The sequence below is a fragment of the Peromyscus californicus genome, unplaced genomic scaffold, assembly GCF_007827085.1.
Source record: "Peromyscus californicus insignis strain IS unplaced genomic scaffold, ASM782708v3 Scaffold_10__1_contigs__length_136768540, whole genome shotgun sequence".
Lineage (NCBI taxonomy): Eukaryota > Metazoa > Chordata > Mammalia > Rodentia > Cricetidae > Peromyscus > Peromyscus californicus.
In genome coordinates this window covers 37,437,817-37,453,441 of record NW_026294391.1, presented here as the reverse complement: position 1 = coordinate 37,453,441, position 15,625 = coordinate 37,437,817, and the positions used below count along the sequence as shown (strand labels likewise).

The 15,625-nt window shown below is 34.8% G+C and overlaps 1 protein-coding gene across 1 annotated transcript in view; it reads left to right on the top strand.

The window, feature by feature from the left end:
• Window positions 1-15,625, top strand: part of Cfap47 (cilia and flagella associated protein 47) — a 272,610-nt gene that overhangs the window by 78,445 nt on the left and 178,540 nt on the right. Inside the window, exons 25-27 of the mRNA XM_052731290.1 lie at window positions 706-901; window positions 7,662-7,871; window positions 14,169-14,269. Of these exons, the coding sequence (XP_052587250.1) occupies window positions 706-901; window positions 7,662-7,871; window positions 14,169-14,269 (507 nt within the window). The remainder of the gene's footprint in view (window positions 1-705; window positions 902-7,661; window positions 7,872-14,168; window positions 14,270-15,625) is intronic.

Genomic DNA, 15,625 nt, shown 5'->3' with positions numbered 1-15,625 from the left:
AAATTTTTATTTTATGAGTTTTAGTGTTTTGCCTGCATATATGTGTGTATAATATTCCTTGTGTATACCTGAGGCCTGCTGATGCCAGAAACAGGTGATGGATCCTCCGGAACTAGAGGTACAGATGATTGTGAGCTGCCATGTAGGGGCTGGGAATAGAACCTGGGTCCTAACTGCTGAACCATCTCTCCTGTGGCCCTGGCACCCTTTCTTAATCTTCCAAGCTGGGAGCATTTCAATGAGAAAACCCCTTTCTCAGTAGTCCCTTAAGATCCTTCAGTTTGTGATATCATCTTCATGTTCTGTATACCAAAAGGTATTAGAAGATTTTATTAAAGCATTGGAAACAGCTGAAAAAAAGAAGTCCTGTTGCACTACTTCATGTGTTATTTATTTTATGTATTATGTATTTCCCCCATGTAGTAAACATTTCCTCCCAAGTGTACAATTATTTCTCCCACATGCAGTATACATTAAAAAGATTTACTCCATCTCTAGACAAGGTATACTTGAAGACATATTGTTTTTTGTATTTTTTTTAACAACAGTGCTTCATTTAGTCTTTAATTCTTCATCAAGCTGCATTGTTCTTGGGTTAACTACTCTGCTCCACTTAGCTTTAATATCATAGTACATTTTAATAGTAATGCTTACAATATATACATTTTGAATGTAAACTAATCTATAGCACCTTTTTTTCTATAGGGGAGCCCATAACCTACCTAGCTGATGTTGCTATACGTTTAAATGATAATTTATTTGACTATAGAATATTAAGTCTGATTGGAGAGATACAATCACCAAAGATACTTTTTGATCCACCATTTATATGTTTCACTCCTGTTCCTTTGGAGATCACAGCTGGGGTGGATATCAGAATTTTGCCACAGAACTATTTCAGGTAAATTCTTAATATGGATTTTCTACATCTTCTTTATGTGCAATTTTGTTTGTATCTATGTTATGTGAAAATTATATCCCATGCCTGACTTCTTGCTATATTTTGGAAGACCAATTAAAGCATTTCATTATACATTGACATTTTAAAAATACAAAATAGCCATAGTAGTGATTTATTTTCTTGATATTTTAAAAAATTCTGTCTTTGTGGAATAGGAAATAAGCTTAAAGTTCAGTATTAAAGAAATTAACACAAATTTTGTGACTTAATAAATTCATTTGATATTTCAAACATTAATTTATTGTCTTTGGGTTTATATGGATCAGTAGTCTAGATTGACTTAGCTGAATCTTTCGTTCAGTATATGAACACCAGAAAAATATATATTAGAGGTAGAATCAAATTCTTGTGTTTCTTAATTCTCCTCCAGCAACGTAGGTTGTTGTCATAATTAATTTCCATGTAATTATAAAACTAAGACAATAGTTATTGACTGGGGCCACATTAGGTCTCAGTATTTATCTTCAGGTACAAGATCTGTGTTCATCTGTGCACTATGTGCTCCAAAATATATTAGCTATAAATTTTTCCTATTACCTCCAAGCCTGTTTATTACCAGAGAACACAATCTATAGGATACCAGCTCAGAAATGCTTTGAGACTTGGACTATGAGCAAAGAGCAATGTACTGCTAATTTTTATGTATACTCAAAGGGTTAAGAAGAAAGAAATGTATATTCTTTCATTGTAAGATATAGTGTTTTATACATATTAAGTTAATAAAGCTCATTAAATGTGTTTTTTAAATGCCTTTTTCTGGACCCATAAATACTTCAGGTATGTAATGAGGTAGTTTACTGTGTAGAAGGGATAGTCAAAATTTTCCTTTTAATTCACTTTAAGATTCATGTATTTTAATTGCAAATATGATTTAGAATTTAAATAGCTTACAAGTGATTGTAACTCATAGTTACTTGATAATTTTTATATCTTGTGAGTATTTTTATTTCTTAAAGTTTATTATATTTGCAATTAATATTACATCTCACCTTGATTTTGGTTGTGATCACTACAAATAAATCTGTGATAAAATTCAGAGAAATAGAAATGCTAAGTATAGTAGTACATGGATGTAATCTCAGAGCATAGGAGGCTGATAAAGGAGGATATTTAGTTGGAGGTCAGTATAGCGTACATAGAGAAATCTATTGAAAAAAATAATCACATAACACAACAGAAATGTTTACAAAAATAATAAATAGCTATACTATGTAGCAGGAATCTTAAAGGGGCTTATTAATAAAATCAAACCCAGAGCCAGTTATTGGGGTGAATGCTGGAAAATCAGAGAAGCAGAACAAGCCACAGCCACCTCACATCGCCAATTCCTCAGCTGATCCTGTTTCCTTAGACTGGAAGCCTCTGTGTCCTCATCCAAATGGATCTCAGCTGAACTGCTACTCACAGCCTGAAAGCTTAACCAGCCAAAAGCTTCTAGTTTCTGGTCTTCATGCCTTATATATCTTTCTGTGTAGCTAGAGTTTTTCTGCCTGGCCCACAGTCAGGACAAACTCTCAGACCTGCCAGTCCCACAGCCACTCAGACCCGACCAAGTAAACACAGAGACTTATATTGGTTACAAACTGTATGGCCGTGGCAGGCTTCTTGCTAACTGTTCTTACAGCTTAAATTAATCCATTTCCATAAATCTATACCTTGCCACATGGCTCGTGGCTTACCGGTACTTTACATCTTCCTTGTCCTGATGGCAGCTGGCAGTGTCTCCCTCACCCAGCTTCCTGTTCTCTCAATTCTCCTCTCTCTTAGTCCCGCCTATACTTCCTGCCTGGCCACTGACCAATCAGTGATTTATTCATTGACGAATCAGCAACACATTTGACATACAGACCATCCCACAGCACTTCCCCTTTTCTTTTCTTAAAAAGGAAGGTTTTAACCTTTACACATCTCCAAAGTCAGCTTGGTATATTTGGGAATTTGGGCGTAGCGTAGCTTCTCTTACTACTTCCTGCTGGAGGGGGGCGCTGTACCTTCTGGGGAAACAAAGAAAATTTTAGGATCATGGAGTAGTCCGTGAGGCTGTATCGTCTTGAGTCAGTTGCCTTGAAATGGTTCTGGATGTTGGATCATCTGGGCCATGGTGTCAATGGAGACCTTTCAGGTGGTCTTGACTGGTCAAACCTGATGTGTCTTAATCTGGAACAAATCCATAGCCTCTGGCTTTCTGTGGAAACAAAAGCAGAGCCTCCTTTCCAAAGCAACATATCCTTACATCCAAATTTTGAAGTCAAGGTACCTTTAAAATATACATTTTGGCATAACTCAACAGCTTTTGTAATCAAATGTTTTTCTTCAGTTACGAATATCAAAGAGAACATAATTCAGATTCTCTGTGTGGTAGCCATCTTTACGTGGCTTATTTTTTTATATTAGCTTGAGCCTATTGTTTTAAACTGCAGCCTTTTAAGCCTGAAACGGCACTGGCGCTATGGCTGCTGGCTCTGCCCACTTCAGCTTCCCAACATGGCGGTGGTATGTTTTCCGCCAGCTCTGGGAGCCATCAACTCTCAGAAATAGTGGGTCTATGCTTCTATCAAAGCAGCATGTAGCCCAGAAACCTCTTTTTTTTTTGTACTAGTAAAGGTTAAATCCACCACACAGCTTAATGTGTCACTTGTAGAGGCCTCATTCCCGCCATACTGCAGGTCGAGCACGCATACCAGGAACCCGCCATAGTAGCTCAAACACGCAGGCTGCTGCTAGCTTAAAAGAGACAACTAGGAGCTGTTTTTAGCTCCGTTTTAGAATCTTTTTACTCAGGTTTTAGATGGAAACTCTTACCCCACGTTGGGCGTCATTTGTAGCTAGAGTTTTCCTGCCTGGCCCACAGTCAGGACAAACTCTCTGACCTGCCATTCCCACAGCCACTCAGACCCGACCAAGTAAACACAGAGACTTATATTGGTTACAAACTGTATGGCCGTGGCAGGCTTCTTGCTAACTGTTCTTACAGCTTAAATTAATCCATTTCTATTAATCTATACCTTGCCACATGGCTTGTGGCTTACCGGTACTTTACATTTTCCTTGTCCTGATGGCAGCTGGCAGTGTCTCCCTCACCCAGCTTCCTGTTCTCTCAATTCTCCTCTCTCTTAGTCCCGCCTATACTTCCTGCCTGGCCACTGACCAATCAGTGATTTATTCATTGAGGAATCAGCAACACATTTGACATACAGACCATCCCACAGCATTTCTGCTTTCTGCCATCACTCCCTGGGATTAAAAGGCTCACTTCTTGGGATTAAAGGTGTGTGTTACCATGCCTGGCTGTTTCCAGTGTGGCCTTGAACTCAGAGAGATCCAAGCCTGCAGAAGGCTAGGGTTAAAGGTTTGCCACCATTTTCTAGCCTCTGTATCTAGTGGCTGTTCTGTTCTCTGACCCCAGATAAGTTTATTAGGGTGCACAATATTTTGGGGAACATAATACCACCACAATACTACATGAAAGGATTAAAAATAGAATATCAATATAGTAAATATATAATTAGCTTTGTAAAAATAAATAATAAAATACCAAAGGCTCCACTAAAAATATTATGTGAAACTTAAGAACTCAGGTAAACTAGTCATGGTGTCAATCAGTCTTATTACTAGATTAGATAATGTTGTGTAAAGAGTGGCATTGGCATATCTCACAGCCCAAGAATACCACTCTATAGCCATACCAGGCATTAAGGTTCTCCTATCTCAGTTATAGCAGAAGGAAAATTGAGCTACAGATTACGAACACTCAGTCAAAATTGTAATGGGACTCTTCCTTCAAGAACAGATATGTAGAAGCAGGTGTGTGAATGCATGCCTTTAATCCTAGCACTCAGCATTTGAGAGGTAGAGACAGGCAGGACTCTGGGAGTTCCACCCTAGCCTTGTCCTCCCAGTTAATTTCTAAGCTAGCCAGAGCTACATGGTGAGGATTCTCTGTTGACTTGGAGCTCACTGTGTGTCCCCAGGTGGTCCTGAACTCAGAGACCAGCCTACTCATAGTCAGACAGAGGGCACCACATGCCCAGCCATTATTTTTATCCCTAGTACCCCTTGTGTTGGCTGTAATGTGCAGTGAGCTATCAACATTGTTCTATACATTATATGATAATATGTACAGGTTTCCACTAGTAACTGTACCATGAGTGGGGCAGGTGAGTCATAGGCATGTGCACTCAATGCTTTCAACAATATTTGTATCATTTAAAACGCCCACCCAAAGTAAAGAGCTCCATAGCCAATTTTCATCTCCGTGTATCAATCATTGAGTTATTAAAATAGGTACTATAATGGTGGATTTTTAAGCTTTACTTCAAATAGTTTTGTTTTAGTTGTTTGGAGAATAATATGTTTAACATTGTCTGTTGAATTGATCCTTTTGTTATTACTAAAATGAACCAGATTATTTTTGATTACTAGAAAGGTCTAGTAAATCTTTCTTTGTACCTTTTTTTTTTTTTTTTAGGTTTTTCGATCTTTGTATCTTTAAATTGATGTTTTGTGTGTGTGTTCCTTGTCAGTAATATAACACACACATACACATATGCACAAACACATTTATAAAACATATATGTGTGTATATAACATATATGTGAGATATAGATACACACACACACACATACATACACACTCGCATGTACATATGTGTGCAGGTGCCTTCAGAAACCAGAATGATGTGTAAGATGTCCTGGAGCAGGCATTGCAGGTTGTAAGCCACCTGATAAGGGTTTTGAGAAATTAGCTCTGGTCTTCTTCAAGAGCATCTATTGCTTTTAACTGCTGAGCCATCTCTACAACTCCCCCAACCATATCTGTTGTTTGAGTCCAATAATGTTTGGGAGAGTGAGAAAATGGAAGATGGAGGAAAATATTCATCACAGCTTTCAATGTGTAGCAGAGTATATATGGTAATGCTCTAGTAGTACATCTTCACTTTTGTCCTCAGGGTGGGTCTTGACTGTCTCAATAATATATCCTAGAAATACAATCTTGCTTGTGTATTGTAAGCTATGCTTAACATTATTCATAGTAATGTTTTTCAGTATAGCAAAATGTGGAAATTATACAAGCTTCTTGTGACAGGTGAAGGCATAAATGACTAGTTATTTATTTGGACATGAGTATTATGGTTATAAATAAACTTCAGCTAGTAAGACAGTGGTGTTTGGAATATCAGAAACAAAATATTGTTTTTTTTTTAAGTCTAGGAAGACTGTATACATGGATTATCCTACCAAAAATGATATACTAACACTGTTGGTGAAATATCCAAATTGAGGAAGGCAATGCCATATTTAATTCCTGTGTTTGATGAGGAAGTTATCATGGATGATGCCACAGGGCTTGCACTAAATGTTATTCAGCTTGGGAAGACCTTAGTGCTGGAAGAATTAACATACCTGGGCAATTTGCAGTTTTGTCAAGATTACATTTTATAAGCAGACATTAACTCCTGTTAGTTTATAGATAAAGTAAATTGGAATTTATTTTGCTACAAAGTATTCCTATTAGGAAACTGTCTTAATATAAGAATTAATCTTTTAACCTTTCAACTCTTTAATTAATGTATGGTGATAGCAGTATAAAAACTACTTGAATTCAAATTATGTCATGATGATTCTGTGAAAGGATTTGAAGAGATGATGACACTTTGATTCCTTGCTATATACATATAGTGAAATTAGCTGCATAAATGACACATTCAGTGACAGTCAATTATAACTAAATTGTTTTATACTGGACTTATGAGTTAATTTTACGTATTTTGTATAGTATAACATATAGATATAATTAATTCAGATGTAGATCATCTTTCCTTTTTTTATTAGGTTAGTGATGTTCACACTGATTAAAATAATAAGAGAAGGCCGGGCGGTGGTGGCGCACGCCTTTAATCCCAGCACTTGGGAGGCAGAGGCAGGCGGATCTTTGTGAGTTCAAGGCCAGCCTGGTCTACAGAGCGAGATCCAGGAAAGGCACAAAGCTACACAGAGAAACTCTGTCTCGAAAAACCAAAAAAAAAAAAAATAATAATAATAATAATACGAGAATATTATTCTCATTTAATAATACTTATTTGCTATATGTTTTCAATGTATAATAAACTAAAAGAAGCTAATGTTTCAAAATTTATTGGCAACAGTATTATAAGTAGCATATCGGTTTTAAAGTGATACTATATATATTTTTGATTAGTTAGATAAATTTTATATATGAAATAAACATTTATACTAAAAATCTTTTAAAAGTTTTATAAAACAAACATTTAGCATTCTAAATGTTAAAATTATGTAATGATTAAAATTAATTTGTGGCATTTGTCTGGAGATGCTTATTAATATCCAAATTTTTAAATTTCTTCATGTATATAATCTATCAATATTATTTGATGTATATATATATAAATAAACTTTATAAATATAACATCATTTTGGATAAATCTTCATTAGGATATGTTTCAGAGAAATAATTTTATGTAATGGTTATATTTAAAAAATTACCTTTATTTAGATATTTTACCTCTCTTAATCATTACAGAACAAAGGGAATAGACAAGGAGAGATGATACAAATATATGTTTAAATATTTCACATACTATTGCATATAGTTGCTTTTGGAGAAAATAAATACACATTCAATTCAAATTAGTTGGTGATATTTTGAGGAAAATATATTTCAATTTTTTTATTTTAAACAGTAATTCAACTCTACAGTTCAAGATTCCCACTGCAAAACTTCTTGACGATGATGAGATTCAGCCACTTACTGTGACATTTCCAAAAGGAAGAGTTATCACAGGCTCTAATACTGGAATTAATGATGAGCTACCATGTCATCTTAGTTTCAGTTCGACTAAACCTGTTTCATTTTTTGCCAATCTTCTCTTTTGTGATGACAGAGATAACTGGTAAGATATTTAAATATGGATGCTTTTGTACTTGACATTGAAGGATACTAGTTTTATATTCTATACTTTTGTAAACTGGGAAAAGGAATGGCATCTACTACAGTGATTTTGGACATAAAATTTTTAATGTTCCAAATATAAATTGCTTTAATGAAAAATAGCAAAATAGTGAATTATATGCATTATAACTGTTATAACTTCGTTAACTTGATTTCTCAGACTCATTTTTTCATATGTAAATAGAAAGGTGATGTGGGCAAATGTTTTATAACCAGTAAAGTAGAGCAGGAAGTGTGGAGGTACAAGCAGATTCTTTTTGATAGTTTTAGTGGTTTGGCTTGGTGGATTGTAGTACAACAGAGCCCAGAAGAAAGCTCTAAGGACAACAGTGGCATGGTACAGGTATTTTTGCTATACACAGACATTTATTGAGAGCAGCTATGTCGTATATATATGACAAAGTAGAAGAAAAGTATAAGAAGATAATTTTATTTCTTTCCTACTATATTTTTGCATCTATTTCATCTCTTTCTCTTTTCCCATTTATTTCCAACACCTTCTTTCTCAAACACATACATACAAATATACAAAATACACACACATACATACACACAAAAAAATTTGTTTAGTATATAGTAGATAAATTCATTAGAGCCTACCCAGTGAGAAGGCTGGGAGCTGGGGGGGGATGGCTCTCTTGATAAAGCACCCCTGTCTGCATCAGTAATTCTAGGACTGAGGAAGTGACCTCTAGGTTCAGAGAGAGAGAGATCGTGTCTCACAAAAGAAGTGGAAATTGATTGAGAAAAAAAATGTAAGCTTCTACTTTCATATATATCACACTGTGCATGCATAAATACACACAATCTCTCTCTCTCTCTCTCTCTCTCTCTCTCTCTCTCTCTCTCTCTCTCTCTCATACACACATGGACAGGGTTGTTTTTAATAGATGTATTATTAGTATGCCCAGATGCAAATTATTTACATTATGGTTTAAATAAATTGACTGTTACATTTTGATGAAAGAATCTGTGTGACAATCAACACCTATGTATTGATGATTCATACTTAAAATAAAGCTAATGTAAATGAGTACTTATAAAATACTATATAAGTTTAATAGTTTAATTAATAGTGTTGGCAAAAGACATCAAAGAAATATATTGCATCAAAAACTAGCATCAAAGCAGCAAGTTCCCTTCTTTACTGAAACTATAAAGCTGAGGTGATATAGTGCTATAAAGATACCTTCTCATTATAGTTCTCAGGTTTGGGATATAGCTCAGTGGAGGAGTGATGTCTTACATATATAAGGACTTAAATTCAGATTCTAACAGTGGGCTGGAAGAGGAAAGAGGATGAGAGAAAGGAAGACAAATTCTTTTAACAAGATGAGCTTCAAAAAAAAGTAAATAAAGAATACTTAAAGAAGATCAGGTTAGGAAGACAGCCAGGGAAATTAATTCTCTCGTCATGGAATGACTGGTGTAGAATCATCAAAAGCATGTGTTTCTCAAGTGAAATAAGCATGGTTGTGGAATATAGGAGAAAGGTTTGCAGCAGTCACGGTGACATCAGCACAGTCTAGGGACTTTGTGACAAATGTAAGGATTTTTCCCCCATGAATGAAATGAGACATTGCATGATTTGAGTTTTCGATACAATGTAATAGCTATTACTTTTGAAAACTGAAACAGAAATAAAAAAGTGTGCTTCCAGCGTATCTTATTCTCTTTATTCATGAAAATGGTTCTTGCCTATCAAGTAGCTCTTTGAGTATTCTACTATGGGCCCATTTAATCTTTACTGATTGACAACTATTTTTCTGATTTTCTTCTGGCACTGATATGACAACCAACAATATCTATTATATTAAAGATATGTTATTTTATAGTCAGAGAATATTATAATTCTAGTGATTTCAGTAGTGTCACTGCACATTTGTGATTGCCTGATGTTGGGAAACATCAGTGTTCCTTAGAAGCCACAATCTCATTGAAATGTCTGCTCTATGAATTGTTTTGCACACAAATTCTGAGTGTTTTATTCATTTGTCAATTCAAAAACTAATAAAAGTTAGTATTTTTCCTTATCACTTGTAATATACATTGTTGATTTAGCATTATGGCTGCTAAAATGCTGGGTGTGTAAGAGGACTTTAGCCTGTAATTTATCATAGTGGGAAATCATTGTTGTCTAGATCTATTACCTATCATAACTTAGGAAGTTGTGTTAGACATAATGCTTGTATTTGCTCACCATTCTTGGGGAGTAGAAAACATTAGGAACAATGGTATGTTCTGGTGTAATCACTTGTTCCTTATTACTTACTCAAGTCTGTGCAAACTTGCTTGTAATTACACCTTAATTCTATTTTGCTGATAGATCTGTTAAAATAAATTACAGGATTATGTAAATTCTCTGTCAGCAATATTTTTGTATATTTGACATAGAACACCACTGAATTATAATAAACTACAAACATAAAATGTTAAGTGATTTTAATTCATTCATCATTCACTTGAAGCAGCAAAATATTGTTATAGAAAACTTCCATATAAATTGGCAGGACCCCCAAAACTTACAAGGTGATGCTTACCATCCCTTTGCAGATTACTAACGTGATCTTTTTTAAACAACAGGTAGCAGAATAAAAATATTCATAGATGTGATTTCTCCACTCTCCTTTTACTTTTCAGTACACCTACACTGTTTGGAGCCAGTGAAAGATGGCTGACATGCCATTATCATGTTTAGCAGATTTCCATTTAAAGGAAACTTTACTGTCCCATTCAATTTATCTTTTAACCTGCCTGATTGCTTGTCTTCATTGGACTCTGAGAAGGTTGCACATGCAGATGACTAGCACCTGGGGACCTCCTACTACAGCCACCTATGTCCCTTTCATATTCCTAGTACATAGCCTGGATGTGTAGCCTCTGAACCATTTTTATTATGGATTGATTAATCAAGAAATTACCTCAGTAGAACTACAGAATTTGATTACATTATGTGCTTCATACATAGAATATTGTTTAAAAGCAAAAGGAATGTACAATCATTCCAAAAATTCAGTCAGTGCTGACTTTTAAGAAAATACCATTAACAGTTGATTTCTTTCCCGTCTAAACCCATAGGCATCATGTATTAAAAATGTGATATGTGCCAGGACTTTAATTCCAGTACTTGGGAGGCAGAGGCAGGGAGATCTCTGTGACAAGGCCAGCCTGGTCTAGTTCCAGGACAGCCAGGGGTACACAAAGAAACCAGGTGTCAAAAAAACAAAAAACAGAAAACAAAAAAATAGAGAAATGTGGTATGCTTCCATATATTACTTTTAATTGTGCAAATAAATGGAGTCATATTTATACACAAGCATAAGGTTTTATATATATATGTGAATTATTTTTAGGATAATGTAACATGTATATGGTGATATTTCCTCACATATTTTGTACAACAAAATTGAGTGGGAAGGCATTTTGAGATTTGTTGAACAGCTCTGTCACATTTATTGAATAAATCCAAGCTTTGTAACTTTATTACTGATTAAGAGAATGCTGCTTGCTCTAAAGAGTGTTGTATCTCACAGCATTGTAGGTGATCTCTACTGTACATTAGAATTCTTAAAATTCTCTTGTCCCAGTGCTCAGCCTAAATAATACAGAAGTACTATCTATGGTAGGCACCCAATATTTGAGCAAATATATTATTGAACATGTATGTAAATAAGATTACATGTGATAGACTTTGCTAGCCGTGATTGAATTTAAAAGCATTTTGAGTAGATTTGGTTACGTCACTTTAGAGACTTTAATCAAGGATATTTGCTTCTGGAATAAATTCTTCTGGAGCAAATACAGTTGTCATTTTTTTCCATTTATCGAAAGTAGATATTTGAATACTGCATAACACATAAACTTGTAATGGTGATGTTGAATGTAGTAGCTTTCACAGTAAAATGCACTTTCAAAGGACTGGTCCACCATCTCTCTCTCTTTTCTCCTGTTTTTCCCTCTCTCCACTTTCTCTCTACCCCATCTCTTCTTACCTCTCCGCTCTCCTCCTCCTCCTCCTCCTCCTCCTCCTCCTCCTCCTCCTCCTCCTCCTCCTCCTCCTCCTCCTCCTCTCCTGTCTCTCTCTTCCCTCTCTTTTTCCCTCCCTCCCCCATCTCATTCCACTGCTTCATGTTGCTGCACTGGGTGCTCAGCTTAGCCGGCTATCTTTCATCCTGTCATGTCTTTTCCTCCCATTTTGCTTTTGTTGAGATTACAGATCTCATCACATGAGCTTTTTTTTTTAACCCTGGGCTTCAGAGTTTGAATTCAGGTTGGCATACTTGTACTGCTAGTACCTTTCTTTACTCAATTAGACATGTCCTGGGGCTCTCAATTCTTCTTTTGTACCTTCCCATCTATAGACAATATGTGTTTCTTTCCTAGGTGCCTTATGGCAAAAGGTTTGAACAAAACCATCATACTAAGACTAAGTAGTTCCCACCTCTCTGTCCTTAGCTTTATGAATTTACAGCATTATACTTGATATTTTTGTCAGACATAATAGTTCCTATGCTGTTGGAAAGTCAAAACATTGTAATTACTCAGCATTTATCTCAGAGATTGAACAAGAAGCTTCAACATTACTTTTCCTTAGGTATTAACAAGTGCAGTACTAGTAATATGAAAAGCAAGTTTACTTTATATTTTTATCTATAATAATATAAATGAATAAAGTGTCTCTGTTTCCATGCTATAGACCCTTTCTGATTTCTATACTATATGCTTCTGTGATGAATGCAACTAACTCCAAATTTTTGTTACTCCTTTTTTTTTTCATCCTTTCAGACACTGATTTTTCTTCATTCCAAGTAACACCTAAAATCAAATATTATGGTCTCCAATCATCTTCTTTTAAAATAGGAAAAAGAAAACAGTATACTTACTCAAATTTTGTTCTTGAAATAAAATTTTTTTCTTAGTCATAATGTTTCAAGTGATAGTTCTCTTTTTGTTTTTTTCATGTGGTGCTTTTCTTCGGTAGCAATGACCACAAATAAGCATTTTTTTTTTTTGTATCTTAAGGAAATGTTCCCAGAAAAAAAAGGCTAGAAGAATCCAAATACAGTGATTATAACATCAAGTAAATACAAGATTTAAAAGTAAAATTCTGAGCCTCAATATAATTCTCTGGTATTCTGTGGGAATGAGGTGCCACCGTACAGATTTTCCTATTCTTATTAAGGTTATTACTTATTTTCTTCAGACAGGGACCTGGGCTATAAAGATCCCATATAATACAGGTGGGGGAATATGAACTTGACCCTAAGACCAACCCCTGAGTTCTGGATTTGAGTGCCTATAGGAGGATCTTCACTTAGAAGACAGTAAGAAATTACCAGTTAGTGGTATCTCAGTGCATGAGAGCACAAAGACAGAGCATCCACAGCATTTGCTCCAGTATCTTGTTCCTGTAGTGATAATCATTGTTAGAACAAGAAACATGAGTTATCAATGTCATTTCCAAGATGGGGATGATGATACATGTTGATGACTTTAGAAAATTTAGAAAATTGTTAGTGTCAATTTCAGTTCTAAAATTCCAAAATCTGTCGACTTTTATTTGTTTGTTTTGCTTTTTACTGGCTCATATTCATTATAAATAATTTTAACTTTATATAAAGATAATTATCTTTTAGTTATATCATGTATTTTGGCATTATTCATTCTTCATCACTTACCCCTTTTAATCCATCACTTTCCCCTTTTCCACTGGTCTCCATCCATTTCCCAGTTTCCTATTTTCAAATATACACACCCAAACACACATGACTTTATGTATATATAAAAGCTACATTTCACAGATGAGGACAGATTAAACAAATGCTGTATTATTTGCTGTTGTAAAGAGTATAGCAGTAAACATGGGTGTTGAAGTGTCTTTGGTGTGTTGATGTAGACTGCTCTGTATAGGATATGGGGGTTGTATAGCAGTGTCCTCTGCTAATTCTACTTTTTAAGAACTTCTGTACTGGTTCACATAGTAATTTAAAGCTGTGTTTTGAACTTGCACAGTTAACCATCTCTTTTCTGGAGTGTACTTTATAGTGACACTTGTAAACTATTGAAGATTTAAATTTAAAGACTTTTAAGGTATTTGTATTGGTTACCAAAAAGGAAAGAATAAATGATAAATAATTTGTGTTTTCAGCATAAAGGCATTTGGCATTATTATAATATTTTATCACCTTTACTACATGAGAAGTGATCATTTCATTGATAAAAATATTTTCACTTTTAGGTTTTCACTTCCAGTTACAGCAACAGCAGAAAATTGCATTCTTACTATATATCTATATTTGGCAGTTCATCTGGACAGGCAAAAAGTTATTTTAAAGGATGGTAAGTTGTTGATGGCTGATTCCATTCTCTCTCTGTTCAGGTTCTTCTTAACTAAGTCTAATATCTAAAAATATACTGTTTTTAAAATTAAGAAGGCATGTTGCATAATGGTAGAATAGTTGCCTAACATGTACAAAGAGCTAGTGTGATTGCCAGCACCTGGAAAAAGCAATTTAACACATAGTAATTAAACATTTATTGTTGCCCAGAGCTTTGTTTGTTATTGATAATAGAATCTAACAATATCTTTTATTGCATGAAGTTAACAGTGTATCTGAAGATGCATAAATAATTAGAAGATTGATCCTTATGTAAGTCAAATGAAGTATTGCACATGGATGTTTGTAGTGACTTTATACAAATGGTATTTGTTTTAGCCTTGCCAAATAATAATGTTAAATAGGATTGTTTGATTAGAGAGCGATATTGCAAATGCATTGTAGTGTGATAGGAGGGGCAGAAGTCTTACTGTGCAGTGTCAAGTCCCTAAATTTTACTTCTAAGTTAGCTTTTTCCCCTATTTCAATCGGGTACATTATCCACTTGCTTCTTTAAATGCTAGTCAAACATAAAATATACTTGGTCCCATTCTGTCTCTTCAGAGTAGAATCTTTGTGAATTCTTAGAAAAACAAACAAACAGACCATCACACCATAACACTACATTGAAGTTCCAAATATTAAGCATGTATCAGAGTCTATAATTTAATTTCTCTTGTTATGCTAATCACATGACCAGAAGCTAGTATTCTTTTCTGGCTTAAATTTTTCCTTTACCTCCTACTACTCAGGGTCTATACTATACTACGTAACCTTTGGTACACTTTCCAGACAAATTCTGTCACTCATTTACGTGCTTTAGGTGAATTTCCAGGAAGATGTCAGGAAGGAGTAAGTAGATTATATTTTCTCAGAAAAGTTCCAAAGAAAAAATGGGCAGATTCAGGTTACTCATTTCATATTTCTTCTTTCTAAACTTACCAGTCAAACAAAAACAAAACACTTAGTTTTCCAGAGGTAGGAGAAAAATTCACAGAGAACAATGAGTAATAAGTACTTTTCCTCCAGCTAAGAAAAAAAATTCAGAAGTCAGCAGGAAGTAATATTTCACTACTAAACACAGCTAGGACCATCGATTCATTGTTTCTCTGTGTCTTCAAACTTTCTCAGAGATACCACATATCATATTTCTCTCATTCTGTTTCATTCTCTCTAAATGTTCCCTCAAACATATTTAATTAAATCATTTTCCTCTGTCTGTGCTTTTTAATTCTGTGTGTAAATCAGGTATATTTTCTTATAGTTTCTATGCTATATCTCCACCCTCTAATTAGAGAATCAGAAATTCAGAATCCAA